Source organism: Marmota monax, unplaced genomic scaffold (assembly GCF_021218885.2).
Source record: "Marmota monax isolate L192 unplaced genomic scaffold, Marmota_monax_Labrador192_F-V1.1 WCK01_AAM20220418_F8-fsc00055, whole genome shotgun sequence".
Lineage (NCBI taxonomy): Eukaryota > Metazoa > Chordata > Mammalia > Rodentia > Sciuridae > Marmota > Marmota monax.
In genome coordinates this window covers 591,874-609,281 of record NW_026695205.1, presented here as the reverse complement: position 1 = coordinate 609,281, position 17,408 = coordinate 591,874, and the positions used below count along the sequence as shown (strand labels likewise).

Here is a 17,408-nt window from a genome sequence, read left to right as displayed (position 1 = left end):
CTCTTTTTTCCCCTCGGAACCTAAATCCTGGAAAGGTTTTCCTTGCCTATCCTTAGCTAACTCCTTTATCCATTGTTTAGGTCTCGGGTAACACACTCTCTCTCTACTTTCCAGAATAGATGAATTCTTTCCATTGTGTGCTTCCATAGAGCCTGTATTTTTCCTTATTTTCATCTCATTTATGATATGTATTCAATATAGTCCAGCCTTTACTTCTTGAGAACCCTGTTCTTTTCACAGCTTTATCTCTACTGCTTAGCACTATTCATTTCTGCTACATACTTGGCACCCAATTAATGTTTGTGAAATAAAAGATTGGTATGGGTCAGACTGAGGAAAAGTGTTTTCTTGACTATGGGAGGACAATAGTCTGATGCAGCATTTAGACGACCAAGGGATTTTCTAGAACAACTTACCTGCCCTGTTTAGGAGAGAGGGGAGAATAAAAGCTTCATCTGTGGACATTTGTGAGGAAGTCTTATCCTTTGCGGGGTGAATTTGGTAACCATTGAGGCACATAGATTATAAAAGCATTCTCTAAAGAAGTTAAAGTTCAGTGAAATTAGTGGAGCAGAGGTTTCTGAGGAAAATAGAATCTAGGTGGGACAGGAAGGTGATTCTGATGATGAGATTGTGAGAGAAGCTAGGGCAATATGTTATAGATGGTGGCTGAGTTTGAATATTATGAGAGGCATTATGGAAATGATTGTTAGAGGCTCCCAGAGGTAGGAGAGAGATCTGGATTTATTTTATTTGTCTGTCTATCTATCTATCTATCTATCTATTTATTTATTTATATTTTTTTCAGTCAATGTAAGGAAAATTTTATTGAGGTCCCAAGGCCATACATGGGGCTTGGGTAGGAGGCCACCCCTTGGGGAAAGGAGCCAGTGGAGGGGCTTTATTTAGACCTTCTTGGGGTGGAGGTTGTTGTTGTGGCCACACTTCTTCCTGCGGCAGTTCACAGCCGGGGGGGGGGGTGCAGGTGGGCATAACACTTGCGACAGATCATCTTGTCACAGTTGTACTTCTGGGCAAGCTGGCACAGGAAAGGCTCAATGATGCCACCTCTCAGGCAAAGCACCAAGTATAGAGTGGATTCTTTCTGGATGTTGTAATCTGGGAGAGTGCGACCATCCTCCAGCTGTTTACCTGCAAATATCAGATGCTGCTATCAGGTGAGATGCCCTCCATGTCTTGAAATTTCGCTTTGACATTCTCGATGGTGTCACTGGGCTCGACCTTGAGGGTGATGGTCTTGCCTGTCAGGGTCTTCACAAAGATCTGCATCTCTGCGTCTGCCGCTCGGGAGCCTCGTTGAAGAGAAAGAGCGAGATCTAGATTTAATTTCCAGTTCTTTTACTTACTAGCTGAATGACCTTGAACTAGTTCCATAGTCTGCCTGATAATTTTCTTCATTGGTAAAATGGATATTAGAGTACTTGTCTGATCAATTGTGATAGATTAGAAATAATATATAGAAAATAACAGTCTTTGTCCCACATGATTATTCACTATTAATTATCCACACAGGCACCTCCTATAGTGTTAGAGGTCTACAATTTTGACTCCTGGTTTAAAGGGATTGTTGTCAAATGTTCTGGAGCTTTGGAAGACAGATATTCTCAGGTTTAGTTCCCTCCATTAATGGAGTCATCAGTGTTTTTGGAATCTTAGGCTTTAAAGAATAGAATTGAAGATAATCAATCTGTAGAGCTATAGTTCTCAAAACTGGCTATGTAGTGGAATCCCTGTTGACCTTTAAAAATGGGAGAATTGTTATGCATCTTCTCATACCAGCTGATTTAGAATCTCTTGGAGGTAGAATTTGGGTATTTTTGTTTTTAATCTTTTAATAAAAGATTCTGCTCTGAAACTCACTTGCAGTGGGAATGATTGGGAATGTACATGTGGGATAGGTAAGTACTCTACCATTGAACTCCATCCTCAGCCATTGTGCATTATTTTTAATACGAGTTCATAACATGTGCCCTAGTTTTTTTTTTTAAAGAAGCATGCACATGGCCTGGGGTTGTAATGGTACAGCGATTGCCTAGCACATATGAGGCACCTGGTTCGATCCTCAGCACCACATAAAAACAAAAAATAATAAAAAGTGTTGTGTCCATTTACAACTAAAATATATTTTACGAAAAGAAGCATGCATACTATTTTGATAAATGTGCGTTCGTATATTCAAAATTCAGTGTCATAACGGTCTTTCTGAGTTTCAAGGGAAATTTTATGTTGTAGGTTTTTTTTTGCAATGATAATGACTTTTTAAATATGAAAAATGGGATTCAATAATAGCTCATAAAATGAGACTTTTTAATAGCAGAGTTACTCATAAATGTATGGAACAAATAAATATAAAATAGGCTAATTATATGCAACATTCTGAATGTGTCATCTCTATATATTTTTCTAGGGAGGGAAGTGATGGCCTTCATCATAGTCCCAAAGAGACCCAGTGATATAGAGAGGTAAACACAAACACAATACAACAGAAATACAACAGTTTCTTAACTCTTGGCATTATTTCTTCAGCTTTTGGGGTCCTGTTGAGAAAGTCGTTGCCTGTGCCTATATGCTAGCGTGTTGACCCTATGTTTTCTTCTAGAAGTTGCATAGTTTCTGATTTAATTCCTAGGTCTTTGATCCATTTTGAGTTGATTTTTGTGCAAGGTGAGAGATAAAGGTCTAGGTTCATTCTTCTACATATGGATAACAAGTTTTCCCAGTACCATTCTTAAAAAGATGTCTTTTCTCCAATATACATTTTTGGCACCTTTGTCAAGGATCAGATGACTCAGATGTATGGGTTTGTCTCTGTGTCTTCTATTCTGTACTGTTGGTCTATGTATCTGTTTTGATGCCAGTACCATATAGTTTTTGTTATTATAGCTCTGTAGTATAATTTGAAGTCAGGTATTATGATGCCTTAATCAAAGATTTTGAAAGATTTACTGAATAATTAAGGTGCTTCATGAGACTAGACATTAGAGTACTGAATTAAAATTATATTTATATCCTAAAACAGGATATAATTTTTTCATGTCACCTGAAAATATTTTTAGTATAGTATACATTGAGAAAGCACATTAATGCTCCACTTGGTAAAGTTTCAAAAGCTGAATATTTCCATGAAATCAGCACTCAAATAAATGAATGATTGAACCTAATTGATCAGCATCCAAGTAATTTCAGTTCAGTTAAATTCAGTTGCTCCAATTCCATTCACCTCTCAAGTCATCCAAGGGTAATGATTATCCTCACTTCTAGCGCCATAGATTACTTTTGCTTGTTTTATACTTTATGTAATAAGATTGTGTAGTGTGTACTTTTGTTTTTGATTATTTGTTAAACAACTCTATTATTCGTTTTTGATGTTCCTTAACAGATTTGTAATATTCAACTCTATTGCATATATCTATAATTAGTTCATTCTCATTGTTAATGGTGAATATACTATCATTTGTTTATACTATAAAATCTTACATAAATGTGGTAGTCTTAATATTTAGTTATTTGTATTTGAAGATGATTGACCATTAAAAAGGAATTTCTTGTGAGGCAGAGATGGATTTTTGTGTGTGTGTGTGTGCTGTCTCTGCTTCATCAGTGTTAGCCCTTAAACATAGAAATTATGGATACAAAAAAAAAAAAAAAGAAATTATGGATACAAATGCCATTTTGGATTATTTAACTGGTTTCTTCCTCCCACTGGAAAAATGGTAATGACTATGTATTTTAGCATTTATTTTATTTTTAAGTCAAAGAGATGTTTGTCCAAAGAAAATTTTTTCTCAAATCATTGACAAATTAGTAATACACAATAATATTGTCTATTACCATAATAGATAATAACCATCTTTGTTTAGTTACCATTTTTTTCAGTTTACTAGATCAAATATATTTTTATCAGAGAAAAGAAAAATGAGTTTTTAAATCTCTATTAGCTCTGATTAAAGTCTTTATGGTTGAAAAATTTTGAACTACTTGAGCATTTAGTGATTTTAGTTTTTCTATCATTTTCAGAAACCTAGACTTTTCTTGGGGAAATTCTATAATCTATGAAGAATTTTATTTTTAGAACATTTTTGAAGTTTTTTTTTTTTTTTTTTTTTAGGGAAAAAGTAAATCAAGATTACTTACTAATAGCTGAAATTAACTCCTTTAAAATTAATCGTACCTTTCATTTTATATATTGGACTTAGTAGCTAAGTTTCCTATTCTTTAACTTAAATTGGTGTCTTTAATATCCAATATAAATGTACTTCCTCTGCAGGAAGATAATTGGAGAAAATTTTATTAAATATGGCCAATGTTTAATAATATGTCTACTGTAAAGAACTCATTAAATTATTATGAAAAGCACTAAGATATTGGTAGGTAGGTAGGCAAAAGATGAGAAAGGATAATTTGCAAAAGAAGAATTAAGATTCAGGCCTGCAACAGAGTTTCATCTATCTTTCTATCTATCTATCTATCTATCTATCTATCTATCTATCTATCTATCTATTGTGGTGCTGAGAATTTAACCCAAGACCTTGTACGTGCAAGGCAAGCACTCTACCAACTGAGGTATGTCCCCAGTCCCAGAATATTTAATACTGCTGGCATCTATTAAATTCAAATTAAAGTAATTTCTTTCTTCCTATTAAATAGCAAAAGTAAAAAGAATAGATAATCTCAATATTCAAAGGTATTAATGAAGCTGGTAGTCCCTTCTTTTTTTGTACATCGAAAAACAGTTTGATGTTAAGTCTTCAGAGCGGCATGTTCTTCACAATTTTTTAGTCCAGTTTTTATACACTTTGCAGATCCTTTTCTAGATAAATGATCCAAATGCACAAACATGTTCACTTCAATGTTACTTGTAGTAAAGAAAGTAAGATATAATGTTGTATTGGTTATCTAATAACCTCCCACCCTCACCCTTTTGAAGTATTTTAAAGTAGACTTTTATTATCTCACACTTTGAGTAGGTGAGGAATGTGGGAGCAAATCCTTATATGGGTGATTTTGGCTCAAGGTTTCATAAGGTTGCAAACAGGATGTCAGATAGGGTTGTAGTCTATAAAGACTTGATGTGGATTTAACTTGAGTATCTGCTTACAGGAAAGCTCACTTACAGCTGTAGGCAGGAGGCTTTGGTTCTTTGCTGCACGGATCTGTTGGTAGAACAACTTGACTGTTTTCATGATCTGACAGCTGAATCCTTGGGGTTGTGGGGATGTGTGGAGAATGCCTTTTATAGCCTAGTTGCAATGTCTCTGTAGGGGTCTGAGGAGGTCTTCAGAAGCAGAGGAGACTACTACATGGGAAGAAGCTATCACCCTGTGGGGGGTTTGAGGTCTCCAGAACTGGAACAGACCTCTACTTGGACTTTCCAGGTCCTTGACCATGTTGCAGAAAAGGATTTATAGAGCCTCAGGTACGAGTAGCTGAACACCAGATTTGTCATAGGGGAAAGTACATGTTTGATAGTTGGGGTATGCGCGATCTTAGACTGAGTTTGGGGTTTCAGCCCCTCAGAGGGACAGTAGCTAGGGGGCTGAACTAGAGGTAGAGTCAGGATGGGGTTATATGCATTTAGTGTCAGTTTTCTTTGTGTGCTTTTCTATTGTCTATTCATGTTCTAATTCTGCTACTTCCTACATTTCTTATTGTCTTATTAGCATCTTAAATCTCTACCCAAGGGGTGTGTCTTACTATTAGGAAGCTAGAGTCATTTATTGGTCACAAAAGTCTCTAATATGCATGATCCCAAAAGGAGTAGTTCTTCCAGATGCCTTGTGGTTGTCTTGCAGGTTTATTTATTTTTTTTTTGTTTTCCATCAGTCAGTTGGCAAGCTATGGGCAAGGACACCCAGGTAAGGACTCTGGTGCAAGGACAACGGTTGAGGTTCTCATAGTTGTTCTGCATTCTAGTGGTTACTGGTATTTCTCTTGAGCCTCACACACTGTTCTCTCTGGATCCCTAAATTCCTCTCTCAGTGGAAGTCTTATATTGTCATTTCCACCACATTTGATGTTAGTTGAAAGTCTAACTTAATATTTCTCAGTGGGAGAAATATTAAGCTGAACCCCCTGCCCCACAACTCCCAGTACCAGTGATAGAACCCAGGGCCTCAGGTATGCTAGTCAAACATTCTACCGCTAAGCCTCATCTATAGGCCTTTTGAGACAGGATTTCACTGTTGCCCATGCTGCCTTGAGCTTCTTGTCCTCTTGCCTCAGCCTCCTAAGTAGCTGGGATTACAGACATGTACCACCATGCCTAGTTTAAATTCCAATTCTTGAAGAAAGGAATATCAAATAATTTTTAATGTATTTTAAAACCGCCAAAAATGTCCAGCAGTTAAGTAAAATGGGCACAGATCTGAATTTACAGTAATTACAGTAAGACAAAATTAGAACGTGCAAAATATCTTAATAATTGTGTTAGGATTTTGGAAATAGCGGTGAGCTTTTCTCCCTGTGTTTGCAAACTTTCTGTGTTGATATTATGTGACTTTGTTTTGGTACAGGGGATTGAACCAAATGCCTTGTGTATGGTAAGCACGTACTCTACTAAGCTATGGCCCTAGCCTTGTGACTTTTGTAATAGAATAATTCCTCTGTATTCATAGGAAAATGTCTTTTATCATCAAGCTAAGAATAAGCATATCATGTTTTTTCTCTTATATCTTTTTAATGTAGTAGTACAGACATAATAATAAAATGTATCATTTTTTTTTTTTTTATTTGGGGACGGTGTCTCATTATGTTGTCCAGGCTGTCCTTAAACTCCTAGGCTCAGGTGATGGCCCTGCCTTGTCCTAACCAGGAGCTGGGATTACAGGTGTGAGTCTGCATCAGGCTTCTTAACTTTTTAGTGTGTGTGTGTGCGGGGGGCTCAGATCCAGGGCCTCATGCATGATAGGCAACTGCTCTACCACTGAGCTCCACTCTTAGCCCCTTTTAATAATTTTTAAGTAAGTTCATTAAAATTAAGTAAATTCATATCATTGTACAGCCATCACTGCCATCTATCTCTAGAACTCTTAATTTTGCAAAACTGAAATTATATATTCATTAAGCAGTAGCTCCTTACTCCTCTCTTGCTCCAGCCCCTGGTGGTAACCACCATTGTATTTTCTCTCTGTACCTTATATAAGTAGAATCATAGTGTTCACATTTTTGTGACTACCTTATTGGACTTAACATAATGGCCTCAATGTTTATCCATGTTGTAGCATAGGTTATAATTTCCTTCCTATTATGGCTGAATAATATTCCATTATGTATATACAACACTTTGCTTATCTGCTTACCTTTTGAATGGACACTTGGACTCTTCCCATGTTGGCTATTTTATGAATAATGCTGCTGTGAACATTTACAAATACTCTTCAAGACTGTATTTGAATTCTTTTGGGTATATGTGGAATTGCTGGGTTTTATGGCAGTTTTATTTTTTTTAAACACCTTTATTTTATTTGTTTATTTTTATGTGGTGCTAAGGATCAAACCCAGTGCCTCACACATGCTAGGCAAGTGCTCTGTCACTGAGCTATAAATCCAGCTTGGCAATTCTGTTTTATTTTTTTTTTTTAATATTTATTTTTTAGTTGTAGTTGGACACAATACCTTTATTTTATTTATTTATTTTTATGTTGTGCTGAGGATCAAACCCAGGGTGAGCGCTCAATTGCTGAGCTACAATCCCAACCCATGGTAATTCTGTTTTAATTTTAAGAAACAGCCATACCATTTTCCATATATATATTCCTGCTAACAGTATACAAGGGCTCCAATTTTTCCTTGTCTTTGACAACTTTTTTTTTTTCCTTACGAGGTACTGAACCCAGGTGTGCTGTACCAGTGATCCATATTCCTAGTCCTTTTTAGTTTTTATTTTGATCTAGGGTCTAGCTTAATTGCACAGGTTGGCTTCGAGTATGCAATTCTGCCTTAGCCTCCTGAATAGTTGAGATTACAGAGGTGCATTACCACCACTCCTGGCTTATATTTTTTTTTCTTTCTTTTTTTTTTTTTTAATAGTTATCCATTCTAATAGGTGTGAAGTGGTCACATTATAATTAATTAAATAATTATTTTGGGGAGACTGTAGCTTCAACCTAGGGCCTTGCATGTGTTAGGCAAGTGTTCTGCCACTGAGTAAATCCCCAGCCTTCACAGTATAATTATTTTTAAAATATTTATTTATTTATTTTTAGTTGTAGTTGGACACAATACCTTTATTTTATTCATTTATTTTTATGTGGTGCTGAGGATTGAACCCAGGGACCCGCATGTGCTAGGTGAGCGTCCACCACTGAGCCACATCCCCAGCCACCCCCCCCCCCCCACAGTATAATTTTTTTAAAAACATTTTTTAGTTGTAGTTATTGATGGGCCCTTATTTTATTTATTTGTTTTTATGTGGTGCTGAGGATTGAACCCAGTGCCTCACACATGCCTGGCAAGTGCTCTACCACTGAGCTACATTCCCGCCCCCCACAGTATAATTTTTTTTTTTTAACTTTTTTTTTTAACATTTATTTTTTAGGTGTAGATGGACACAACACAATGCCTTTATTTTTATGTGGTGCTGAGGATTGAACCTGGGTCCCGCCCGTGCTAGGTGAGCGCTCTACTGCTGAGCCACAATCCCAGTTCCCCCACAATATAATTTTTAATTATTTATTTTTCTAAAGAAAAATAAAGTTATTGAATTATGATAAACTTTTTTATTTTGAGACATTCTTAAGGAGGATATAAAGATACATTTTAGAGATGATAGAATCCTTTTCTGACTTTCATATGAAGGGCAGGATAAGTTAGGTCACTTCCTTTATTAATGTTACTATAATATTGATGTTCAGTAAATAATGTCGATGTGATTGCAGGTAAATTGGCAGGATGAGGAGCAGCAAATCAAAAGAGGTGCCTTTACTAAATCCAAGGAACTCTCAAAGCAAGGATACTGTTCAAGGTATTTTTTTTTTTTTTTTCAAACTGAACTCCATCCCTTGTTTAGGTCATATATATATATATATATATATATATATATATATATATATAAAATCCTGATCTAATCAAGAAATGAAAATTATATACACGCTTGGTTTATAAAAAGTGGATAATTTTAAAATTTACTTTTGATTTGAATATAAAGGTGTCTCACCTTAAATGGAATTCTGTGATGAACTGTTTTGTAAAGAAAAAAATCTTTCTTTTTTTGAAATGAAACTGTATATGTAAAATTAGTTTTATACAATTTTTTTAAAATTCTGACTTAATGTCAGTAAATGATATAATGCAGTTCCTAGTACAGTTACAGTGCGCTGATAATAACAAAAGAAATACTCTCCAAATTGAACTCCTTTTAAATAATGCATTAGAGGTAACTTTAAGGCATGATATTTAAGGGAAATCAACTGGAATACATCTGGAGGAAGATTATTGGGATTATGAGGGACCTGGAAATCAAGTTAAATGGGAAGTATTTAGAGGAAGTGAAAATGTGTATGCTGGGAAAGGATGACTTGTGGGAAATACGTGGCCTTAAAATATTTGAAGGGCTTTTATCTGAAAGACTAAATAGACTTTACTTCTATTGGTAGCTTGAAGTTGGAGTAGTTTTCTAATTTTTTTTACATTGTAATATGAAATATAAAACAATGCAAAATTTTCTATTTGTTTAACTCATTGGGGTAAATTGAGGATACTGTTTATTTCTGGAGATGTCTGCTCTAGTTATATACATTGTTATAGGTGGAATATCAGTCCAGCTGTCCTAAGGACTAATGGTATCAGTGTCTATTTAACTATTTAATTACATGTTGGAAAAGCTTAACATTTACAAATATGCTAGTTAAGGAGAAAAAGCATATTTTGGTTCAGTATAAAAAAGTACTTGCTGAGAAATAGTTTTGCCTAACAAAGTGGTTCTCAAACTTTTGAGTGTTATTTTGGAGCTTTTTAAAATTAATGTTTCAGACCACTTCAGAGCTTCTGATTGAGTAAATATTACTTTTTCCCAGTAGACATAACCACACCGTGGGATGCACTTTCTCAGACCAAGGCTGCTGTAAGTAGTGTTAGCTTCACTTTTTAATTTGTTTTGAAATTAATTTTTTGTTGTGATTGGATAGATTAAAATGTTTTTTGTAGCATTTTTTTTTGAAAGGAAAGTTATGGTAAGAAGTTATATCATATATATTACAAAATGAACATATTAAATAGTAGAAAAATAAATAAGACACTAAATATCAGGAACACTAGCCCTTGGCATATAAAATAAACTTATGCTATTTACTCCCCGTTTATCAAGTTGTTCATTTGACATGTTGAAATGAAGATTTAAACAGTGAATTTGAGAAGGTGGTAAGGCTATGTGTATGTAGAAGGCTCATTGTCAGGGAGGAAGTGTAAGGAACCAGCATTTCCATGAATGAACTGTGAGTTACTGTGTGTGTGTGTGTGTGTGTGTGTGTGTGTAAGAGAGAGAGAGAGGGGGCGGGAGAGGGAGAGAAAGAAATAGGCTGTTTTCTCTATACTGTTAAAGAAAAGCGATTGTGGACAATCTGTTCCCATTTGTGTTCTCAATCTTGTCTGGGTTTTAGGAATTTAAATATGCAAGCAATACTTACTTCCAGACTTCAAAGAGAGACACTACTCTTTCACTTGCTTTCTGGGGAAATAGTTTTCTAATAGTCTTTTTTTTTTTTTAATTTTTTTTCTTCTAGTTGCCAATGGACCTTTACTTATTTATATGGGGTGCTGATAATCGAACAATTCCTCACCCATGCTATGCAAGCACTCTATCACTGAGCCACAATCCTAGTCTCTCTAATAGTCTTTTTTTAAAAATATTTTTTTAGTTATAGGTGGACATAATATCTTTATTTTACTTTATGTGGTGCTGAGGATAGAATCCAGTGCCTCACGCATGCTAGGCAAGTGCTTTACCACTGAGCTACAACCCCAGCCCCTTTTAATAGCCTTTTCATAGCCCTTTTCTGTTTTGTGTACCACCTAAATTTGAATCACCTGTTTTTTTTACTGTTTGAGTATTTTTGTGGTGTTTTCTGTCCTATGATCTTAAGAACTGTTTTTGAAATGAAAATGAAATCTGGAAAAAATTCAAGATTTTGAAAATGAATCTGGAAAAGGTCCCAAAGCAGGGTTGGATTTGGCAAAAATTCTGTCTTTTTACATGAGCTTTATGTATTTATAATATGGGAGTAGTTTTTAATACACCAGTTTAATTTAGAGCTAAGCTAATTCAAAACTATACTGCTGAAAGTTGTTTTTCAAAAGTATTAGGTATTTTTGAAACAATTTTTAAGAAAGTATAAGGGACTCATAAATAAGAAAACCCTGATAGAGAAATATTAGGGTTAAGAAATACAGAATTTTTTTTTTTTTTTTTGCTACTGTGAATTGAACTCAAAAACACTTTACCACTCACTGAACAATATCCCCTGCCCTTTTTATTTGTAGAAAGGGTTTTCCTACATTGTCTAGGCTGGCCTCGAACTTGTGATCCTCCTGTCTCAGTTTTACAAGTGAATGGGATCATAGGCATGCATTACTATGCTCCGAATCTTAGAAATATTACTATGTAAATGATTATTCCAATTTTTTTAGTACATACAAAAATGTGCAAGAGGATAAATGGAAAGATTATATAAAGTATTTATTTCTGTGTGATAGAATTTCAATGATTATAACTTTTTCTGTTTTCATATAATCTCCTATAAGCATGAAATACTCTACCAGACAGGAGAATATGCTCACTGAGAACATTGGCATTTATACCAAAAGTTGACTTATCTTGCAAAGTATACTCAAAATCTGAAGTCTATCCTGTGAACTTTGTCTTTATTATGAAACTTATTTTGTAGACAAACAACTGTAAAAAGTTGTAGCTCTTTTTTTTTTTTTAACAATTTCAGTATCATTTTTTAAAAAAATTATTTTGTAGTTGTAGATGGATAGAATGCCTTTATTTTATTTATTTTTATACTGTGCTAAGGATTGAATCCAGTGCCTCACACATGCTAGGAAAGTGCTCTGCCACTGAGCTAAAGCTTCCGACCCTCAAAATCATTTTTAATTTGCATTTGGTGATTATACATAATAGTAGAGTTCATTGTTACATATTTGTACATATGTACAACATAATAATAATCGTTTGGTTAATTTTGTTCCCTAGTAACTCTCCTTTCTCTCCCTTCTCTCCCCTCCTTTCTTCTTTGGTCCCCTTTCTCTATTCCACTAGTCTCCTTATTTTCATGAGATCCCCACCATCACCTTTTCCTCTCTTTTTTCTCTCTAGCTTCTATATAAGAGAGACAACATATAACCCTTGACTTTCTGAGTTTGTTTTGCTCATTTTAAAGTTTGACTGTTCATCTTTTTTATTATGTATTCTGGATATCAATCCCTTATGAGATATATGATTTGCATATATTTTCTCCCATTCTATGGATTTTTTGCTCTGTTATCCTATTATTTGTTGATTCACTATTGATTTTAATCTTTTTTAAAAAATATTGTTTTGAGTTGTTGATGGATGTTTATTTTATTTGCTTATTCATATGTAATGCTGAGAATTGAACCTGGTGCCTTATACATGCTAGGCAAGTGCTCTATCACTGAGCCACAGCCTCAGACTGATTTTAATCTTGATGAAGACCAGGTCATTTGTTTTTCTTTTGTTGTTGCCTGTGCTTTTGGTATCATATCCAAGAAATCATTTCCAAATCCAATGTCCTGAAGCTTTTTCCTTATGTTTTCTCCTAAGCATTTTTTAGTTTTAGTAGCTCTTTTAATAGTCCTAAATTGCAGTCCTTTTAAACATTCTTTCCTCACTTTTGCATGTAAAATATACAACATACATTTCATAAGGATATGCCACATATAATATCAGATTATTTACTGCTTTAAAAAAGCAGTTACACTGGGCATGGTGGTGTATATCTATTATTCTAGCTGTTCAGGAAGCTGAGGCAGAAGGATCTTACGTTCAAGGCCAGGCTGGGCAATTTAGTAAGATTCTGTCTCAAATTAGAAAAATAAGGGGCTGGGGTTTTGGCTCAGCGGTAGAGCGCTTGCTTAGCATGGGCAAGGTGCTGGGTTTGACCCTCGGCACCACATAAAAATAAATAAAATAGAGGTATTAAAAATAGTTTAAAAACAAAGTGTGAGATGTAGCTCAGGGTAATCTTTTTTTTTTTTTTTTTTAAAGAAAGAGTGGGAGAGAGAGAGAGAGAATTTTTTTAATATTTATTTTTTTTTTTAGTTCTCGGCGGACACAACATCTTTGTTTGTATGTGGTGCTGAGGATTGAACCTGGGCCGCACGCATGCCAGGCGAGCGCGCTACCGCTTGAGCCACATCCCCAGCCCCTCAGGGTAATCTTTAGTGCCACAAAAAATAAATAAAAAAATTTAAAAAATAATTAAAAAATTGTTCAGGGCCTGGGGATGTGGCTCAAGTGGTAGCGCGCTCGCCTGGCATGCGTGCGGCCAGGGTTCGATCCTCAGCACCACATACAAAAAAACGAAGATGTTGTATCTGCCGATAACTAAAAAATAAATATTAAAAAAAAAATTTAAAAAAAAAAAAAAAAAAATTGTTCAACATTATGAATAGAAACTCTTTGAGGGCTGGGTTGTGGCTCGGTGGCAGAGTGCTTGCCTAGCATGTGTGAGGCACTGGGTTCTATCGTCAGCATCACATAAAAATAAATAAATAAAGCTATTATGTTCATGTACAACTAAAATATTAAAAAAAAACTCTTTGATGGTTTTAACAATATTTTTTATATTCTTGTTCAGATTTGGGGTGTATTATACCCGAAGTGTAATTATAGAAGTAATAAGTAATAAAAAAAGCTAATATTAAACGAAAGCATCCTATGTTTTTTCTAATTTGGTGAAAGATATTAGGCAATAAAGTTTTAAATAACCCTGTAAATTGAGAGTAGCTATATTATTTATAAAATTAATTTAATATGTTGTGATTGTGTTTAAACTTTAGCTGAGACATATTGAAAACAAATTAGAAGTAGCCCCTTCAAGTACAGCTGTGTTTGATTCTGTCATGGATGCCAAGAAATCTTCTGCAAGTGCTATCCGAAAAATTAGTAGAAAAGGTATGTATGAGTTATTTCCAAAGACATAAATATATAAAATGTAAATTTTTATGTTTTGTTTCAGTTTAATATTTTCTGGATAGTTCTATGTATTTGCTTGTTTTTTTCTTTTTCTTTTTTGTCAGAGACTATAACTCATTAGCATTTAATGTTTTTCTTTGGTACTCAGTAGTTTTGAAGCAGCCTCATTTTTCAGTGAAGGGAGATGTTTTCATCATCTATTGATAAGGGACGTTAGCATCATTGTATCACCTTTGATAGTGAGTTTTTAGTTTATAGCCACAATCATACCATTCTGAGTTTTTGAGGTTATTAACATATATCTTTTAAAAAAATTTTTCATGTACATTACTTTGAAAGTGAAATTTGACTTAATAAGATGTATTTTTTTATTGGGCTTTAAAATTATAAGTGAAATATCTTTTTTTTTTTTTTTAAATTTTTTTTTAGATGTTGATGGACCTTTATTTTATTCATTTATTTATATATGGTGCTGAGAATCGAACCCAGGGCCTCACACATGCTAGGCAAATGCTCTACCACTGAGCCACAACTCCAGCCCTGAAATATCTTTTATACTATCACAAATTGACACAATGGAAATGTTTTCTTTGGTTACCTTTCACACACTTGATTCTGTGGTTTCTTAATTGGTGGGCAAGTTGGTACTCTCTACTTAACCTGCTTTTTTTAAACCTGTGAGTTTATTGGGTTTTATCTAATACTTTTTAAGTGAGTGAGAGCCATTTGTAGAAAGGAGTTCTGTAGATTTTTATTTTGCATCGTCTGCTCAGAATAGTCTTTATAAATTGAGTTACTGTACTATTTTAACCCAAGTGTTTTCCACATCCTTATGTAATATCCAATCAGAGATGTTAGGTCCTTTTTTTTTTTTTTTTTTGGTGGTGCTGGGGATTGCACCCAGGGTGAGGCAAGCACTCTACCATCTGAGCTATATCCCCAGCCTAAGATGTTAGAAATAACACATACCTAAGTTATTTTTTTTTTTATATATAGTAGTCCAAGTCATAGGCAGTCCTATTTTATGTCATATGTTCTCACAGATTTCCTTTTCCTTCAGACGGTAGATACCTAGATGATTCTTGGGCCAATGTTCCAACTTCCAAGTCTGCTAAATCACGAAAAGAGAAATCTCGTAGTCCTCTCAGAGCTACCACCCTGGAGAGTAATGTGAAGAAAAATAATCGTGTGGAATTTCGTGAACCTTTGGTTTCCTACAGGTGAGCATTGGGAAAAAAAAAAAAAAGCAAACTAGAGTTAACCCATAATGTTTATAATAGGATAGTTGATTTTGTCAGTTTTTTTTAAATACTCCATGAAGTAGTATTATAATACTTTATTATTATTATTGTTATTTAAAATATTTTTTTAGTTGTCAATAGACCTATATTTATTTATCTGCGGTGCTGAGAATCGAACCCAGTGCCTCACACATGCTAGGCAAATACTCTACCACTGAGCCACAACCCCAGCCCATAGTATTATTGACTTTTTTTTTCTCCATAAAAAGATAGGACAAAAATCTTTCATGTTATGAAATACTACTGTGTCCTTTTTTTCTTTTGTGGGTCTGGGGATTGAACCCAGGGCTTCTTTCATGCTAGGCACTTGCTCTGCCACTGAACTACATCTCCAGCACTGTATCTTCTTTTAAAAAAAAAAAAAAAAATTATTATTTTTTAGTTATAGGTGGACACAATATCTTTATTTTATTTTTATGTGGTGCTGAGGATCAAACCCAGTGCCTCACGCTTGGTAGGCGAGTGCTCTACCTCTGAGCCACAACCTCAGCCCATGTAACTTTCTGGGGGTCAGAAAATAGTAATACTTTCCCCATCAGTGGAATAAATTCATCTCTTAGAAATAAATGATTCAGTCTCTGGAAGTTTGCCCCCCCCTTTTTTTAATATCTCAGATTAAGTATTCTACATAATGGACTTTGTGGGTAGTTTAGTTTTCTTATTTATTTATTTACTTTTTTTTTAGTGTGATACAGGGGATGAAACCCTTGGATTCACATATGCTAAGCATTGTATATAGCTTAAGTTTTCTTTTTTTCTGGTAGTAGTAATAATTTACTTAAATTTTTTTTCTTACTGAGAATATAAATTGGTTATTGTTTTATTTTGTTGTGACTCCTTTCTGCAACTTAGATGTTCAAGATGAATGAATGAATTTTTTAAACATAGTTTAGAATATTTAACTCTTAAAATTATAGAATTTTGTATTTATTTGAGGAATACTAATAATTTAAATGCATATGTGCTCTTAGTATGGCAAATAATAAGTAACAAACAACACTGGACCATATATTTCTTTGTTTCATTTATAAGCATTTTTGTATTTTATAATGTCAATAAATCAAGAAGTTTCTTGATGGTTCTTAAAATTTAATGACTTGGGAGAAGAAGTAGATAATGAGTTCAATTTTTAATACATTACATTTGATGCAATTGTGAATTACCTTGGTGAAGGCATTCAGTAGACATTTGAAAATATGGATAAGAAAGTATGTGGAGTAGTCAGGGCTAAAGGTGCAGAGTTGAGAGTTATCACTGGTATTGAAGCAATAAAGAATAGTATAAAAGTAAAGAGAAGGCCAGGTACTTAATATGAGTAAATAGTTCATGGTTTAGAAAAAGGAATAATTTGAAGAATAATCAAAGTTAAGAATCTCTACCATACACATTTTTTTTAACATATAGTTATTAAGCAGCTTGCTTAGAAATATAGTCACTACTTGAAATTGAGTCTGAGTTATTGACAATATTCTAATGTTCTTCTTGCAAAGAATAATACTTGGTATTTAAAATTGTGTAAACTATGTATCTTTTAAGAAAAAAATACCAGACTATAGCTGTAAGTAGACTGTCTTCTCCATCTTAGCAGACTCCACTTATCTCCTAAAACTCATTACCTTCTGTTTGATACATGGCCAGATCTGTTCCTTCTCCACTCCATTTTCCTTGCCAAGTTAATCTGTGCTCCAATAATACTAGGTAACTACTCTGTTACAGCATTTTCACTTTACATGGCATTTTTATTTCATACTTGCCTAGTTTGTTTTTGGTTCTAGGGATTGAACCCAGGGGCATTTTACTACAGAGCTTCATCCTCAGTCCTTTTTATTTTGAAACATGGTTGTTTCAAAATAAAGCTGTCCAGGCTGGTTTCCAACTTGTGATCCTCCTGCCTTAGCCTCCCAAGTTACTGAGATTTCATAGTGGACTAT

The 17,408-nt window shown here is 34.3% G+C and overlaps 1 protein-coding gene and 1 pseudogene across 12 annotated transcripts in view; one reads left to right on the top strand and one right to left on the bottom strand.

Annotated features, from left to right (window-relative positions):
• The window catches only part of Cep350 (centrosomal protein 350), a 163,335-nt gene that overhangs the window by 12,698 nt on the left and 133,229 nt on the right, over positions 1 to 17,408 (top strand). For 6 of the 12 annotated variants that reach the window (XM_058574453.1, XM_058574450.1, XM_058574451.1 and 3 more), the window contains 4 exons: positions 8,898 to 8,983; positions 10,035 to 10,081; positions 14,041 to 14,155; positions 15,237 to 15,396. In XM_058574453.1, the coding sequence (XP_058430436.1) occupies positions 8,911 to 8,983; positions 10,035 to 10,081; positions 14,041 to 14,155; positions 15,237 to 15,396 (395 nt within the window). In that variant the 5' untranslated portion in view covers positions 8,898 to 8,910. Of the gene's footprint in view, positions 1 to 8,557; positions 8,633 to 8,897; positions 8,984 to 10,034; positions 10,082 to 14,040; positions 14,156 to 15,236; positions 15,397 to 17,408 lie in introns of those variants that run through there. The other 6 variants (XM_058574457.1, XM_058574455.1, XM_058574456.1 and 3 more) reach the window with 3 other exon arrangements.
• LOC124083368 (ubiquitin-like) lies at positions 906 to 1,325 on the bottom strand (annotated as a pseudogene).